Here is a 14,829-nt window from a genome sequence, read left to right on the forward strand (position 1 = left end):
TCGTGCGTTTCAGGGTATCAGATAGATAAACTGCACATCCCCAGCTTTAAATACCAGAGGCATATCTTGCTTTTATTGAAAACATTCCTATGGATTTTAAAAGCCTCAGCTCCCGTCTACAATGGACCCCGTCCAACGGGTATCCAACCTCCACAACTACAATCAAGTCGATCGCCACAGATCATGTTCTGGGGTTGACCCACACGCTTGCAGAGGCAGTGTCGAGCATAGCTACGCAAACGTATTTTCTTGACCAGCGTTCGCTTTCGCAGGTGATCAGAGGGGCACAAGCTTCCTTGACGGCTATCAGTGCTCAGCAAGTGTTGGCAACTGCCACAGACAACCTGGTGCTAGCGCAGGCGACAGAGGCGCTCTTCCATGCGACGTGGAATTTGAAGGAGTTGGAGGATGAGGAGAACAACTATGGCTACCACCTTAGCCGTGGGGGTAATATCTTTTTCCTTGTCATATTTTGCATAATCTTCGTTTACACCACGGTCATGATAGTGTGGTCCAGGTACCACTGGTATAATATCACTTTCTTTTGCGGGTTTGTTCTTCAAGTGCTTGGTTTTTTGGGAAGAGTTCTATCCTTCAGCGACACCGCCAACCTCGACTACTACTTGTTGCAGTTTGTCTCATTGACGCTTTCGCCAGCGTTCATCATGGCAGGCATCTACTTCTTATTTGCACAAGCAGTTGTGTTATACGGTAGAACATATTCCGTGTTGAAGCCTATGTGGTACTCGTACTTCTTCATAACCACAGACTTTTTATCTCATCATCCAAGGTGGTGGTGGTGGCGCTGCCTCCGTTGCAACAAAACAACAGAGAGACCCTGACCCAGGTACTTGGACCATGTTTGGGGGTATCTTATTCCAGGTGATTGCAATGTCGGTGTTTTTGATATTTTGGTTTGAGTTTCTCCATCGATTGCATTATAAGCATGCCTCTGAGATCGAGGTGGACCACCCTTTGAAAAAATGGACAATCATGAATAATTTGAGAATGTTGTTTCACACTAGATCGGCTCGTGAGTACAAGGAAACTTTCTTGGAGCCATTTTACAACCCAAAGTTCAAAGAGATTCGGTCACGCCCTTTAGTTCCATATTTGCCGTTAGCTATCACAACTGCGGTGGTATTCGTATACATCAGATGTATCTACAGAGTCGTGGAGTTGAAGCAAGGTTTTAGTGGCTATCTCATAACTCACGAGGCGTTCCTCATGACTCTCGACGCTTCAATGATAGCTGTCACCGGCCTCATATTCATTCCTTTCCATCCAGTTCTTGTGTTTGGCAAGCACAACGTGCTTAGATTAGCCACTATCAGAAGAAATCAGGACGAAAACCGTCTGCTTGAAGAGGATGCGAACAATGGTGAAAGTCTTGAGTCTGAACAGAAACTGTTTGATCTTCAGAATGGGCACAGTTAATGCATATTTCATTTCCCATTAATTTATTGTAAGAAGGCGACCATTCTTGTGGTACAAGTATTTCCGGTAACGAAGTGCTGTTGTCATACGCTATGTGCGGCAAGTCTGAAACGGGCTGGTCAATGTAATCTACTGTCCTGTAAAGCAACTCTTCATATCAACCAAACCTTTTACTTCATGGAAGCATTCAAAATAATTGTGTCGATGTAATCTCTAAATGTTAATTTTATATGTTCGATTCAGGTTTATAACTTCTACAGTAGTTCGCATCAAAACGTAAAAAGTGAATGGCATTATACGATTCCTCAAGCAAATAAATCTTTTTCAGCCCAAAAAAGACGTGCTATAAAACAGCTAATTTATCGTTACAGTTTTTCATCTCCTTTGTCTTACTGCTCAGAGCGATGGCCCTCATCATCCAGCTCCTCGTAAAGCTTTTGGCCCTCCTCTTTATAAAACTTGCCAATGTCATTAACAAACAACGGGTATAAGAGATCCTTCACACCCTCGTTTCTAGCTATTTCTAACGCCCGGTGAAATGGAATCCAGACACCTTTAAGATTCATTGAACCGTTCCGGATTACTTTTCTGCCTTTCTCCACCTTCAAAATTCCATCTCTTCGCCCTCGAGACATACCGGTAACATTGAGCAACTTCGTGCCGTTGACAAGATTATCTTTTTCTTTTCTCGAGACAACAAATCCATTAGCTTTGACCTGGTAGCAAATCGTATCTTCCTCTTCCCAAAAGACTGTGGCAACGAGAGGCTTGATAATCTTGCGATTCGCTTTTGAGCTAACTGAACTACTCGATGAATTCGGCAACCTGAATGACGAGACACTATCATAGTAGCACTGAGAATGACTATCGTAGTTATACGACGGGGTAACAGGAGTAGTTTCAGAGCTCGATGACTTACCCATTGAGGTACTTAGTTGAAAGTTCCTATCTTCAGACAACCATGAGCCCTTAGATTTCATCAAGGGCTGTTCATGATAGTATTGGTCCTCGTAAGGTTCAGGCATCATTGCACTCATGTCGTAGCCTCCTGGTTGAAAAGGAGAGGCAAGTCCCTCGTTTTGTGTTGGCTGCTCAGAGGGCATACCCATTTGAAAAGGCTTTGGATTTGTCAAGCATTGAAAATGTCTGTTGTAAGAACTATCGAATACCATTGATGCTTTCGTTTAATAGATTTGTTGGCGAGGAGTATGAAGTGCAAAGCTGAATTTAAAAGTAAAAAAAAAAAAGCTCTCCTTTTGTGTTTACTGTGATTCACTGAAATTTACAACCTTCCAAATGCGTGGGCGGATCGCTCTTATTAAATTGAAGAGGAAGAAATTGTAATTTTCAAGGTTCTCTTTCCATTAAATCTCCACCTCGATAATGGTGATCCGTAAAAGGGCTTCCGAAAGATTGAATTGTAAAGTAATGACTTCTGGTCACCCTCAAAGCCTTCTCTTGTGGTGAAAGCTGCGTTGGACTTTCCTAAATTTATGAATGTTACACCTCCTCACCTACACTACAATGATTCTGGGCACGGCCATTGTGATCTACAGACAATCAAACAATAAAATGTACATGTACCGGGGTTCAACCCAGAGCATTCGTTGCATCCGTTGCACTGACAACGTGGGATTCCATTGCATTTGTTGCATTGGCAACAACGCCGAAGGTTTAAGCAAATACACACCGGCGTTTTATTTGTGCAAGCGACCAAGTCATATCATGCCGCCGTCTGGACCTTGCGTTTGCGTTCTCTTCCCTGAAAGTTGACACTGAGACTTAGTACAAACAAGCTTAAACCCTGATCAGGGGAATGAGAAAGCTGATAATTAATCCATCATCTTCCTCTTTTTTCTTTTTTTTTTTTGTTTCTTCTTTCTATAAACCCCCAGGCAACTCGAGCGGCAATTCTTTCTTATTCTTGAGTTTTTAATTTTTTTTTTCTTTGATAAAACGGGCCATGCTTCCTCAGAAGCGGTCGATCCTAGTGACCTAAAATACGAAGACCAGATCACAATGGCTTGCTGGGGAAGGAGATGCATAACATAATCCGAGAGGCAGTGTTGTAAGAGATTTACGTGAGCGAGGTAGGCACCAGTAGTGTGAGCCATGAAATATCAGCAACATTGTCAACTTGTGACATCATTCATAGGCGGTTTCCGAAAGCTGCGGGATCCACTGGTGATTTAAGTAAATAGCCTTCGTGATAGCCAGCGAGCCTTGTTTCTGTCGCTTTCTTTGTTGGGTTACACCTTCCTTTATTTTTCAAAAGGCGATCAACCTGTCAATTTCTTTGTCAGACAAGAGTACAAATCACAGGGATGGAATGTAAGATAAAATAAAATACATGAAGTGATACAGCGGCACACCACAGTTTGGTGTCGAAAAGCTGCACCCCAATCCCTTGAAGAAATTGTTGATCCCGGATTCGTATGACTAGAACATATAAGTTGTAACACATGAAAGATGAGGAGTACCCAGAATCAAAATGTGGAGGGCTCAAAGGGAGATGGGAAAAAAGAAATTGGGCTTGGACGTACCTATTTACGATAAATTCACCAAGATCGTCTGTTACACATGATTCCGGTGATGACAATCTCCCTATCAGCCACAAAACGAGAAGCAACATAGAGATAGAAAAACACAAGCTTTGGCGACTCAGATCACATTCTAATCGAGTAACATCTGCGTTTTTCCGATAGAATCCTTTCTCTAAACGGTGGATAATTCAAAGAATGTTCCATGCATGGTGCCACGATTGCCGTGTCCGCCACAAAGCCTACGAGAACCTACCCTAATTTTGATGTATGATGCATTTACAGGCTGTTTCTCACGTACGAGGTGAAATTTTTTTTTTTTTTTCTTTACAAAAGGCCTAGGTCTAGTCATATTACTCAGAACATCAATTAACACTTCCGAATTTTGGGTAGAACCTTATCGTGTGATTTTTCTCCCTACATCAGATGTGCAAGACAATACGGCTGAGGTTCAACTTCGCAGAGTTTATCTCTAAGCTCTACTTGAAGGCACTCAAAAACGCGGTCTATTCTAGCAGCGTAGCCCCAATCACCGTTAAAAAGGCTTAATACTCCGTCTCCATTGTTGTACTTGTGATATATCATGACATCCCCTACACCCATACAGAAGCCAAGGAGACGCTCGTTTCTAGATCACGGAGGTCCAAACTCGATCAATAACTTTGCATCGTCATACACTCGGGCCCAGTCCTATGTGGGACTGTCTCTTCTTGAAGACGCAGATGCTCAAGACGACGTCTCGCCTTGCCTGTCGCCAGTGCTCCCTATACATCGCTCTGATGGCACCAGAGATGGATATTTCGCTGACCAGCCCCGTTCATCACCCAATCCAACTCAGGGCTACGATCACCTCGACACATATAATTTTCCTAATGCTCAGCGAATTAACGAGAACACACCGTTAGACCAGCGGGATGCCAGCAGGCGGAGCCTGCGTAGCGCCTCGGGGAGTATCTATTCCATCGGACATGCCGGTAAATCTACGGCAGCTCAGACAGTATTTAACTCGCTTAATACATTGATGGGAATAGCGATCTTTTCTCTCTCATTTGGCTTTCGACTCTCAGGATGGGTCCTCGGCATACTAATCCTTTTGTTTTGTTCTGTTACAACCAATTTAACTGCCAAAGTACTTGGTGCAGTGCTTAAAAAATATCCCCATCTACAAACCTACGGTGATATTGCCCACATGTATGGCGGAAGCCGAATGCAATTACTTGCCATAGTCACTTTTACCTTGGACTTGACAGGAGCAGCCCTTTCGCTCATTTTACTATTTGCCGACTCATTCAAATTACTTCTACCTGGCTTTGATATCAGATTTTTTAAGGCAGTGATTGTACTGATAACTTTTTTCATGAGTTTCATGCCCTTAAATGTATTATCTATGGTTAGTCTAACGGGAATCATGAGCACAGTCAGCATATTGGTGGTCATCGTTACAAGTGGTTTCATAGTTGACAAAGGTAGCAATGGCTCTTTGTTAAGTCCAGCATCTACGAACCTATGGCCAAGCTCACTCTTGGAGGCCTTGCTCAGCATCGGTATATTCATGGCACCTTGGGGCGGCCATCCTGTTTTTCCCGAACTATACAAGGACATGAGACATCCAAAGAAATATAACACCTGTTGCAATATTACTTTTATGTCTTGTCTCAAATTGGACTTGTTAGTGGCGATTGTCGGCTATTTGATGTTTGGAAACACCGTGGAGGATTCCTTGACTAAGAGTCTCATGGGAAACAGAGATCTACCATATTTCATGAATCCACTTCTTTGCGTATTTTTGGGATTGTTACCCATTTCCAAAATGTCTCTCGTCGTTCGGCCCATAATTTCCCTGTACGAAAACTATTTTCGTATGAACGATACTAGTGTTTTGACCTATAAGCACGGAAGAAGATATCGCCCAATAACTACCAAGAAGGTTATTGCGAGAGTAGTTTTCATGGGACTGTTATTTATTCTTTCATTGGTATTCACATCCTTTGGAAAGGTTGTGGCGTTTCTAGGTAGCGCCATTTGTTGTACTATTTGCATCACTTTGCCATTGATGTTCTACGCAAAGTTTTTTGCTGAAGAGTTGTCCACTTTTGAAAAGTTACTTATTCGTCTTGGGGTCATCGTTGGATTTGCTGGAGCTGTCTTCGGAACTTACGCCTCTTTTGTTTATGAGACCTCCTAAAATGATACGAATCAATCACTTCGTCTTTAATACATAGTTTAGATCCCGCACTAAGTTTCACCAAACATCGGTAAATCGTTCTCGTTTATATATAAGTTGTAACGTTTTATCCTGAAATTACACAGCTATTGTTCGCCTTCGCAAGCACTTTTTTTGGAAAAGCGCCTTGACAGGTACTCCTTCACTTCATCAGGAGTTACATCATTGGCCAAAATATTTGTTGCATATATGAAATTATCATGCTGCGCTTTCGCCAAATACTGTGCCATGACTTGTGAGCCCGAAAAAGTTGAGTGACTTCTGTTCAAATGTGGCATCGAAGCCCCAGAGTACGAATTGTGATGAGGTAAATGTGGCACCAGGCCATCCATGCCTCCATTGTAGAAACTACCCGACCTCGACGACCCAGGCATCAGTGGTGGAGGATACGCAGGCAAGTACATCAGCTGCGGCATCGGACTGAAGGCTGGTGGGTAATGATTCAGATACTTGCGGTGATTGGAATTAAGAGACAAAGTCGAGGAATTCTTCGACGCATACCAGTGCTGCGAATGATTGTCATTCGCGTCACGTACATGATTGATAGCTCGACTTGAGTTTCTCTGTCTTTGAGGCGTCAAATCTCTGATTGAGGAGGTGGTGACATCGGATCCTATTATGATGGAGATATCATCATCCTCATCATCGTCCTCTTCTTCCTCTTCCTGGTCTTCTTTTTGTGCTCTGTCACCATCTTGGGTGGTTTCCCCATTTTGTTTGACTTCATCGACATTACTTTTGTCCTTGTCGTTGGTTGCTACGATATTTCGAGCGCCTTGTTTCCCAAGTTGAGAAGAGGTCTCCTCATCCTGCTTGGCAGGCGATGTACTGATACCGAAAACCATCGCGGCCTCCTCAGTGATTGCGGGGTCTTCATCATCGTCAGATTTAGAGGTTTTCTTCTCGTTGAAGGCATCGCACTGCAATTTTTCATCCAGATCATTACTCACGTTCCCAAGGTCTATTTCGCTAGGGCTGAAGTAATCGAAGCTGGCATTTTTTTTCTTAAAGCTGAATTTTGGTGGATTTCCGCATCTATCTTTCCCAAAGCTAATCTTGAATTTTTTATATCTGTCGTAGAATTCACCGCTGTCACCAACTATAGCGTTGATCTTGGAAACATTCTCAGTATTCATCAATTCCACGAGCCTTATAGCGTTTGAAATATTCATGAAATTAATGAAACCACAATCTTTGTTATGGTAAAAATTGATCTGCTCCAATTCCCCGAAATTCGAGAAATCCTTACGTAAGGTTTGTTCATCAGGTAATTGAGGCACTTCACCAGGATTTGTTTTACCGCCCTTCACACCGATGTATACATTCCTCGAAGCACCAGCAGTCACAGCTAAAGCAATATCCCTATTCAATGGCCCTGAGTGATTCCTGCCCCAGCTAACCTTCACGTCATTACCATGTATGATCAATTGATGCAAAACTTGATGATTAAGGTAGAATTTTAAAGCGACTGCAGGGTCAATGAACGTTATAAAACACATGCGTTTGGATTTAATAAAGTTGATGCTTTCGACTAGCCCCCCTGCCCTGACGTTGTTAGCAATTTCCTCAACTTGTGTGTATGGATGCAAATTTCCCAAGAATATTGTTCTATTGCCAACATTGAATGGATCAGGGTTATACTGGTAGGGATGCATGTGGCTCATGGGGAGCATGTTAGCCGAGCCCATAACGGGGGCATACATTGGATGACCTTGCTGCATTGTATTGTCAAGTGGGTTGGGACTGAATGTATGATAATGTCTTGTGGCTCTATTCTTCGGCAGCACCGAGGCATGCACAGGTGATGAAGACTGGCTTTCTATCACACTGACACCATCTAGAGATTCACAAGCTTGCGACTGCACCGCTAGATCTATATCGTTGGACGAATCTCTAGTGTTGTCTGATTGAAGATCTTTCTTAGTACCAAAAGCCTCCTCAACTATTGGCATCAAGTTATCGGACGATTGTTGCGGGCTTGACAACGGACTAACGATTGTATGGTTATTCTCCGTGGGATGCCCATTGGGAATCTCGCTGTGTTCAGGAATATTTTGAATATCGCTATTAAAAGATCGTCTTGGCTTCGGAGATGAGGACAAGGAGGCTTGAGAACTACTCGTAAGGTTCCGAGGAATCTGGGACGTCAGAGAATGACGAGATGACAGCAACTCTGTGCGATCACATCGGTCGCGATGAAATTTAACAAGCAAACATTTCGAGGCCATTTTCTCGTCATCACCAAGGTTAACTTGACGTACGTGATCACGTTGTACCTGCTTTGAGTAGTACTCATAGACTTTGATAGCCGCGTCAATCGAAGTAAAATGCACAAGGAGCTTCAATGTCAAATTATGCTCGTTAACAGACGATTTGAAGTCTTCAATGACACCAAATTTCGAAGCCTGCGCACGGAATCTTTCTTTTGTAGTGGCCAAAAGATCCGAATTCGCTGCTTCGAACTTAATGGTGATACACCGCGTGGCATTATATTCCAAGATGTAGTTTAAAGTTTTGAGCTTGATAAAGTCCTGCTTCGAAAGATTGTTGGAGCCCACCGGGGGCTGCGAGTTCATTGACATAGAGGAGCAAGGCTCGTTAAGAGACAACTTTAGGTACTTCGAATTGTTGAGTTTTTCTTTAAGCGAGCGCAAATTTGCTGAGCTTTTCGTGTACTTGTGAAAGAAGCTCACAGAAATGTTGGTATTAACGAATGAAATATAGCACGTTTTCACCTCTGACACGTCCTTAATATGCGAGGGAGGCGTGGAGGAGAACATCTTGCAATACTCAATGGGCCCGTGATCAATCACACTCAAGAGCGCGTTGAGAGTGAGATCAGCACTTAAATTCTTAAAAATCACAGTTCTTGAGAGATTTAGATGGTCCAAGCCCGATTTGGCGGCAGGGTGGGTCAAATAAGGGACTATGGGCAGTTGCAGCACGCCACGACTCAGGTAGACCAGTTGGGACAGCGCCAGAGGGTGTTGCATTGGGAAGTAGCCCAGTCTTGGAGGGTACGGAGACGGAGTGGAAAGCAAGTTTGCTGGAAGCATTGACTGGTAATAGGAGTTCTCCTGCTGGTACTGTGGAGGTAGCGGGAAACCCAGCGGTAGCTGAGGATTGGGCAGCAGCATGTAGCCACAAGGGTATGGAGATTTTGGGATATTGGGATCAGCGTAAAGGTAGCCCGAGTACATTTTATTTAGGAGTTAGCGAACGGTAAAGGGTGGACACGACGAGCGAGAGGATTTGGAATCGGGAACCAACACCAAAGTATATCAACACCTTTGAGCTAAAAAAAGGACACGAGGGGCACGTTGGCTAGGTGGAAGAAAACAGGCGTTTTCAACGTTTTGATCTTAGAAAGGCGAAGAAGACGTGTTGCAAAGATTCTCACCGATTGCTTTTTTTAGTAAGTTGTACGAAAAGTGTATTTTTTCGAGACTTGAGGGTTCCTCAGGAAAAGTGGTGAGAACAGGCCAATGTGGAGAACTGGTGGAAAAAAATATAAAATGGCAAGGTCGAACCAAATAAATACAAGATGGGTATTTAGAAGAACTTAGTCTATGCAACCTAAACACGTTCGAGACCTAAAATGGAAAAGGACGAAAAGAAGAGTAGAACGTCTTCAGCGAGTCTAAGTGCCTTTACACCGTAGTGGGTTTGGCAGAAACGTGAATAAGCGTTTGCTGGGAAAGGTGACGCGAAGAAGAGTCGCCTGGCGGCAAGGGGAGCTACCAAAAAGAGCGACCCTCCGTGAGAGAAAAAGCAGCCCTGCGAACATTGTGTGAGCAAGTACAACGCCCAAGCGACAAAGGCTTACGACACGAAACCACAAAGAACCCGACGCTCAAAGAATGGAGAGGGCCGAGAGAGAAGAGTGTCTAATGATGAGATAAATAATTTATAAAAAACAGAAGTACATTGAATAGAGAAATGTACACTATAAGTTGCAATCACCAAGAACAAGGCACCAGCAAGCAGGGGCCAGGACCAGGGCCAGGGTGCTGCAGACGCCCAATAAGTCGGGCAGAAGGCGTCTCTGGCGTGAGGCCAGCGAGCGCGCCAGGCAGAGAGAAGGAGGCATCATAGAGAATGGAGTGAAAAAGAAAAAAAAAGACAAATAAAAGGGAATAAAAAAGAGATTTTTAGAATTCCACAAAATTATATAGACACTGGCGGTTTCGTCTATGGTGCAAAGTGCTGTTGATAGTGGTACAGCCACCGCCATGGGCTTGGGCGGGTGGGTAAGTAAGGTGGTTGCTGTGGGCAGAGCGAACCACGAGACACCGCAGAGGCCTGCCGCGATGCACCGAGTCGGGCTCACCCAACGATCGACAACGAGCTCACTTCCACTTGTGTCATTAATATTATTTTCACTACTGTAGCGGGAATTATTTGTTTATATTCTTTCATTCTCGCAACCGCAATGGGCCAACAAGCCACCTGGTCTGGCCACAATGGTGTAGTGAGGACGCCTCGTGGTGGCATTGGGCTTGGGGAGTCTAGGATAGTAGGAGGAGGATTATCGTAGAGTTTGTTACCGCAGAGAAAGGTTTAGGCCCTTCTGCAGCGGGCCACTTTCCAGAAAGATGTCGCGCTGAACCATGAGCGGGCTTTCTGTCGCTGGCAGCAGCAGCAGCAGCAGCAGCAGCAGCAGAGAGAGCTTGGATAACATGAACGGTTTTGAAAGCAGGCCTTCAACATTATCTTCGTTGAGCTGTTGTTGCTTGTAGAAGATGTTCTCAGGGTGCGGGAAAGTGGCTGCAAAATCGGAGGGGACACCGAGCTCCTTTCTCCATCTTGGTGTGTTGCACATTGAAACGAGTTCGCTTGACATACTTGTGCGATTGGTGGGGCAGCAGCTTTAGTGACCGTGGTTGAAGCATTGGTGTGATGGAACCTTGTGAGAGGTAGCCTATTTTTGTGAGGCGGGATCCCTAGTGAGAATGCGAGAGCTGGCGACACAACCCGACACACAGCTCTGAGACTGACACTTTGATCAATGCATAAGAATTTACTTCGACTTGAAGCTAAGCTGCTATGTTGATGAGTTGATGTGGTACACGTTTGGCACTTGAAGATTTCTTGAAAGTAAGCTTTGATCTCGAAAGACCACATACAGCGCCCGCTAAAGACTGCCACTGGTTATGAGTGCTTGATGGAATGGAGAATGAACTCTTTCAATGTAGGCATCGGCCCTTTTGAGACTGAGTTAAACGTTTCCTCAACTGAAAAGACTGAATCCTTCAGTAATTACTAACTTTTTCAGTTAGCTCCTTCAACTGTTCAGCTGTCCTCTCAAAAATTTGACATGGCTTGAAGCTGGCCATTTTCCGGAGAGTGCCGCACAGACACATAGAGAGTGTTACTAGAAAAGTCCAGTGGCTGCGAAAAACGTGCGTGGAAGGTAGCTTTCATCGCCGCCCATCACCAGATGGCTTGCGAGCGCAACGAGTTACAAAGTTGTACCAACAAATCTTTCTGAAGCTTAAAAACTCACAAAAAGGCTCTTTCTTTTGAGAGCCGTCTCTGACGCCTGGAAAGTCACCAAATGGGTGGTCAAATCAGGCTTGCTAAATTGAGTGTTACATCACGTGATCTCATCTCACATGATTTGATTGTTTATCTCACTTTTTCGGCGCCAATCCCACTCTTACTCCCAATTGAAAACCCTATTCACAGAACTGGTACTCTCATCTTCTCATAGAACCTTCTCCATTTTACCCTCAGCAACATCATTTCTCCATCAGGTATCAACCGTTTAGGGAAGCTCGATTTGTAGACACTCCACCTGGATGCAGGTCATCGCACACAGGTTTTTTCGACCCTGTTCCCTTGTTTTCTTTCTCTTTTCCTCCTTCTTCCCACTTGATTCTCCTATCTTACTGGATCAATCAATCCTCGCATTTAGCAGAATCACTCTAACAACCATCTGATCATGGCTACTCAAGAGGTCCCAACATTTAAATTGGTACTCGTCGGCGACGGTGGTACCGGTAAAACCACCTTTGTCAAGAGACATTTGACTGGTGAGTTTGAGAAAAAGTACATTGCTACTTTGGGTGTTGAGGTGCACCCATTGGGCTTCCACACCAACTACGGTGAGTTGAAGTTCGATGTCTGGGACACTGCCGGCCAGGAGAAGTTTGGTGGCTTGAGAGACGGTTACTACATCAACGGTCAGTGTGGTATTATCATGTTCGATGTCACCTCTAGAATCACTTACAAGAATGTGCCAAACTGGCACAGAGACTTGGTGAGAGTGTGTGAGAACATTCCAATTGTCTTGTGTGGTAACAAGGTTGATGTCAAGGAGCGTAAGGTGAAGGCTAGAACCATCACTTTCCACAGAAAGAAGAACTTGCAGTACTACGACATCTCCGCCAAGTCCAACTACAACTTCGAGAAGCCCTTCCTTTGGTTGGCCAGAAAGTTGGTTGGTAACCCTCAATTGGAATTTGTTGCCTCCCCTGCCTTGGCTCCTCCAGAGGTTCAGGTCGATGCTGACTTGATGCAGAAATACCAACAGGAGATGGAACAGGCTACTGCCTTGCCATTGCCTGATGAAGATGACGCTGACTTGTAATTATAGTTGCATCTTCTTTTTAATAAACTACCGACTAGTACCTTTCCAACCGTTGTATTAACTTTGGACTAAATAGCCAAATGTAAAAATCTATGAACAGATAACTGTAAAATTAAAGAGGAGGAGCATCGCGAGCCATGTGCACGGCAATAGCCTTTCGGTTTTCCTCTGCAAATCGAAGAACTGATGGTGGGAGCCCTGGCATTCCTGGGGCCACTGGAGGTGGAGGTAGACATAGCGGTTCCTCTTTTGGGTCTTCTTTCTTTCCTTGTTTTTCGTGTTCGGCTTTTCGTAGCATCTTCTTAGCAAAATTCTCAGGCGATGGTCTCTTGCTATTTATGTATTCCAAATCGATATCATACTGATTCTCAGTCAAGTCCCAGATGCCAAGTTGTTTTGCTTTCTGCTCATAATACTCACAGTACTTCTTTATGTGAGTTCTTCCTTGCAAGTGAGATTTTCTCACACTCATAGTGTCATGAGTGAGATACGATTTGCAATAGTCACAGTAATATTTTGGCATGGACAGACACGTCGGTTCAATTGTGTTTGATGGATGAGCTTGATCTAAGGGACCAGCGGTGGCAGGCATGTGCAGGAATGGGTGCAACACAAAAGTTTGGCAGTTCGTGTATCTCTAGATAATGAAGAAATGGACGGGAAATGAGGTTGAATTTGTCTCTATGATAGAGCTTTTGAAAACAAAGAGTCCTCGTTCCTTCATTTACCCTTATTTGGTTTTGCCTGACGCACACATGTAAGTGCTGCATTACGCTCACTCGGGGAGCATACTTTCACTCATTTTAAATACCTCCCAACTACAAAATAATGTATATCTATTGTATATCAAGATTAGCTGATTATGATTCATTTAGCAATTAGAAGTCTCCAATTCTCCAGTATTGAATTTGAATCACGTGACATATTCTTGGTAACCCGACCAATTAAATCCATCGCACCTCCATGAGATTTTGGTGAGCACACGTACCCGATTCTCGGTGAAGATTGAGTACTCTTTCACACTGAACGCACCTCAAACTCGTATTCTGCCAGCATTTATCGCCATGTTCAAGCAATCGATTGTATGTAATTGAAAGAAAATCTGAAAAATGCCTTCAAGATGCACAAGACTGGATGCGATAACGATAACGTGCCGAATTGGTAGTCACCGACTTTCAAGTGCTCATTTTCCTTAATCAAGAGCACTATTTCCATTAAAATTGTTCAATTTGACTTTCAACAAACATTTTGAAATTATTGATTGAAAGTGAATGTTAAGTCGATCTCCTGCAATATCATACATTTTATCAGTTCTTAGTCGAGCATTCATTCACAGCTTGTTGAAGACTCGCAATAGTTCGCCTCAACCACCCATACTAACAATTAGCGTGCTTTGTCCTCCAGAAGATTGTTGTCTGTGACTCCCAGAACCCACAATGCTGTGAGCGAGTTGTACATTCAGCAGATCAAGCAGTTTAAGCCAAGCCCAGTGAACGCTGACGCCGAGGGTGTCAAACTGTTCAAGATGCCAGCCAAGCCAGCCATTCCTTCTGATGAGGTCGCTGCTGACGCAGTCCAGGCATACGAGGCTTCCGAAGTCGAGACCGAGTCTGCTCCTACTGGTACCCCCCAGGCTGTTGAGGAGGACTGGTTTGTGTTCCCCGAGGAGGAGGACCAGCACCACTAAGCATTACAGCGTGATTCAATTGCAACTTAGACAAATGAATGCCCTGTGACATAAATTCTTTACGAATAAAATAAGTTTCATGAATAGAGTTTACTCAATATCTTTTTCGATGCTAGGGAAGGCGAGTCTCGACCCTGGATCAAAATAAACACATAAGAAAATACATTGTAGTAGCTGGATACAAAACTTGTTTCAATTTCTTATTTAATATCTATCGGCAAAACTCAGTTTGGTAGTTGAAGAAGGTTGCAACTCGCGTTAAAATTTACCGCTGGTGAAGCGAGCATCAAAACAATAACACTAGTAATAGACATCATCAACTACAAAACGCACACGCAAATACAAATAG

At 43.9% G+C, this 14,829-nt stretch overlaps 6 protein-coding genes across 6 annotated transcripts; 3 read left to right on the plus strand and 3 right to left on the minus strand. All coding sequences in view use genetic code 12, as the record gives it.

Moving 5' to 3' along the window:
• Positions 1-89: 89 nt before the first annotated feature.
• Positions 90-1,437, plus strand: CJI96_0001515 (RTA1 domain-containing protein; the record flags this gene model as incomplete). Its single annotated transcript, XM_054702057.1, has 2 exons — positions 90-725; positions 769-1,437. The coding sequence occupies 2 exons, from the start codon at positions 90-92 to the stop codon at positions 1,435-1,437; spliced, it is 1,305 nt and encodes a 434-aa protein (XP_054558032.1).
• A 389-nt stretch (positions 1,438-1,826) lies between these two features.
• On the minus strand, positions 1,827-2,546 carry EFH1 (KilA-N domain-containing transcriptional regulator EFH1; the record flags this gene model as incomplete). The annotated part of the gene is made up of 1 exon (XM_029032173.2): positions 1,827-2,546. One exon carries the CDS (start codon positions 2,544-2,546, stop codon positions 1,827-1,829), a length of 720 nt encoding a protein of 239 aa, XP_028892488.2.
• Positions 2,547-6,287: 3,741 nt separating this feature from the next.
• Positions 6,288-9,401, minus strand: CJI96_0001517 (uncharacterized protein; the record flags this gene model as incomplete). Its single annotated transcript, XM_029032175.2, has 1 exon — positions 6,288-9,401. One exon carries the CDS (start codon positions 9,399-9,401, stop codon positions 6,288-6,290), a length of 3,114 nt encoding a protein of 1,037 aa, XP_028892490.2.
• Positions 9,402-12,145: 2,744 nt separating this feature from the next.
• Positions 12,146-12,793, plus strand: GSP1 (Ran GTPase; the record flags this gene model as incomplete). Its single annotated transcript, XM_029032176.1, has 1 exon — positions 12,146-12,793. The coding sequence occupies one exon, from the start codon at positions 12,146-12,148 to the stop codon at positions 12,791-12,793; it is 648 nt and encodes a 215-aa protein (XP_028892491.1).
• A 112-nt stretch (positions 12,794-12,905) lies between these two features.
• CJI96_0001519 (uncharacterized protein) lies at positions 12,906-13,316 on the minus strand (the record flags this gene model as incomplete). Its single annotated transcript, XM_029032177.2, has 1 exon — positions 12,906-13,316. The coding sequence occupies one exon, from the start codon at positions 13,314-13,316 to the stop codon at positions 12,906-12,908; it is 411 nt and encodes a 136-aa protein (XP_028892492.2).
• Positions 13,317-13,857: 541 nt separating this feature from the next.
• ATP14 (F1F0 ATP synthase subunit h) lies at positions 13,858-14,480 on the plus strand (the record flags this gene model as incomplete). Its single annotated transcript, XM_029032178.1, has 2 exons — positions 13,858-13,875; positions 14,181-14,480. The coding sequence occupies 2 exons, from the start codon at positions 13,858-13,860 to the stop codon at positions 14,478-14,480; spliced, it is 318 nt and encodes a 105-aa protein (XP_028892493.1).
• Positions 14,481-14,829: the final 349 nt, after the last annotated feature.

This window comes from Candidozyma auris, chromosome 2 (assembly GCF_003013715.1).
Source record: "Candidozyma auris chromosome 2, complete sequence".
Classification (NCBI taxonomy): Eukaryota; Fungi; Ascomycota; class Pichiomycetes; order Serinales; family Metschnikowiaceae; genus Candidozyma; species Candidozyma auris.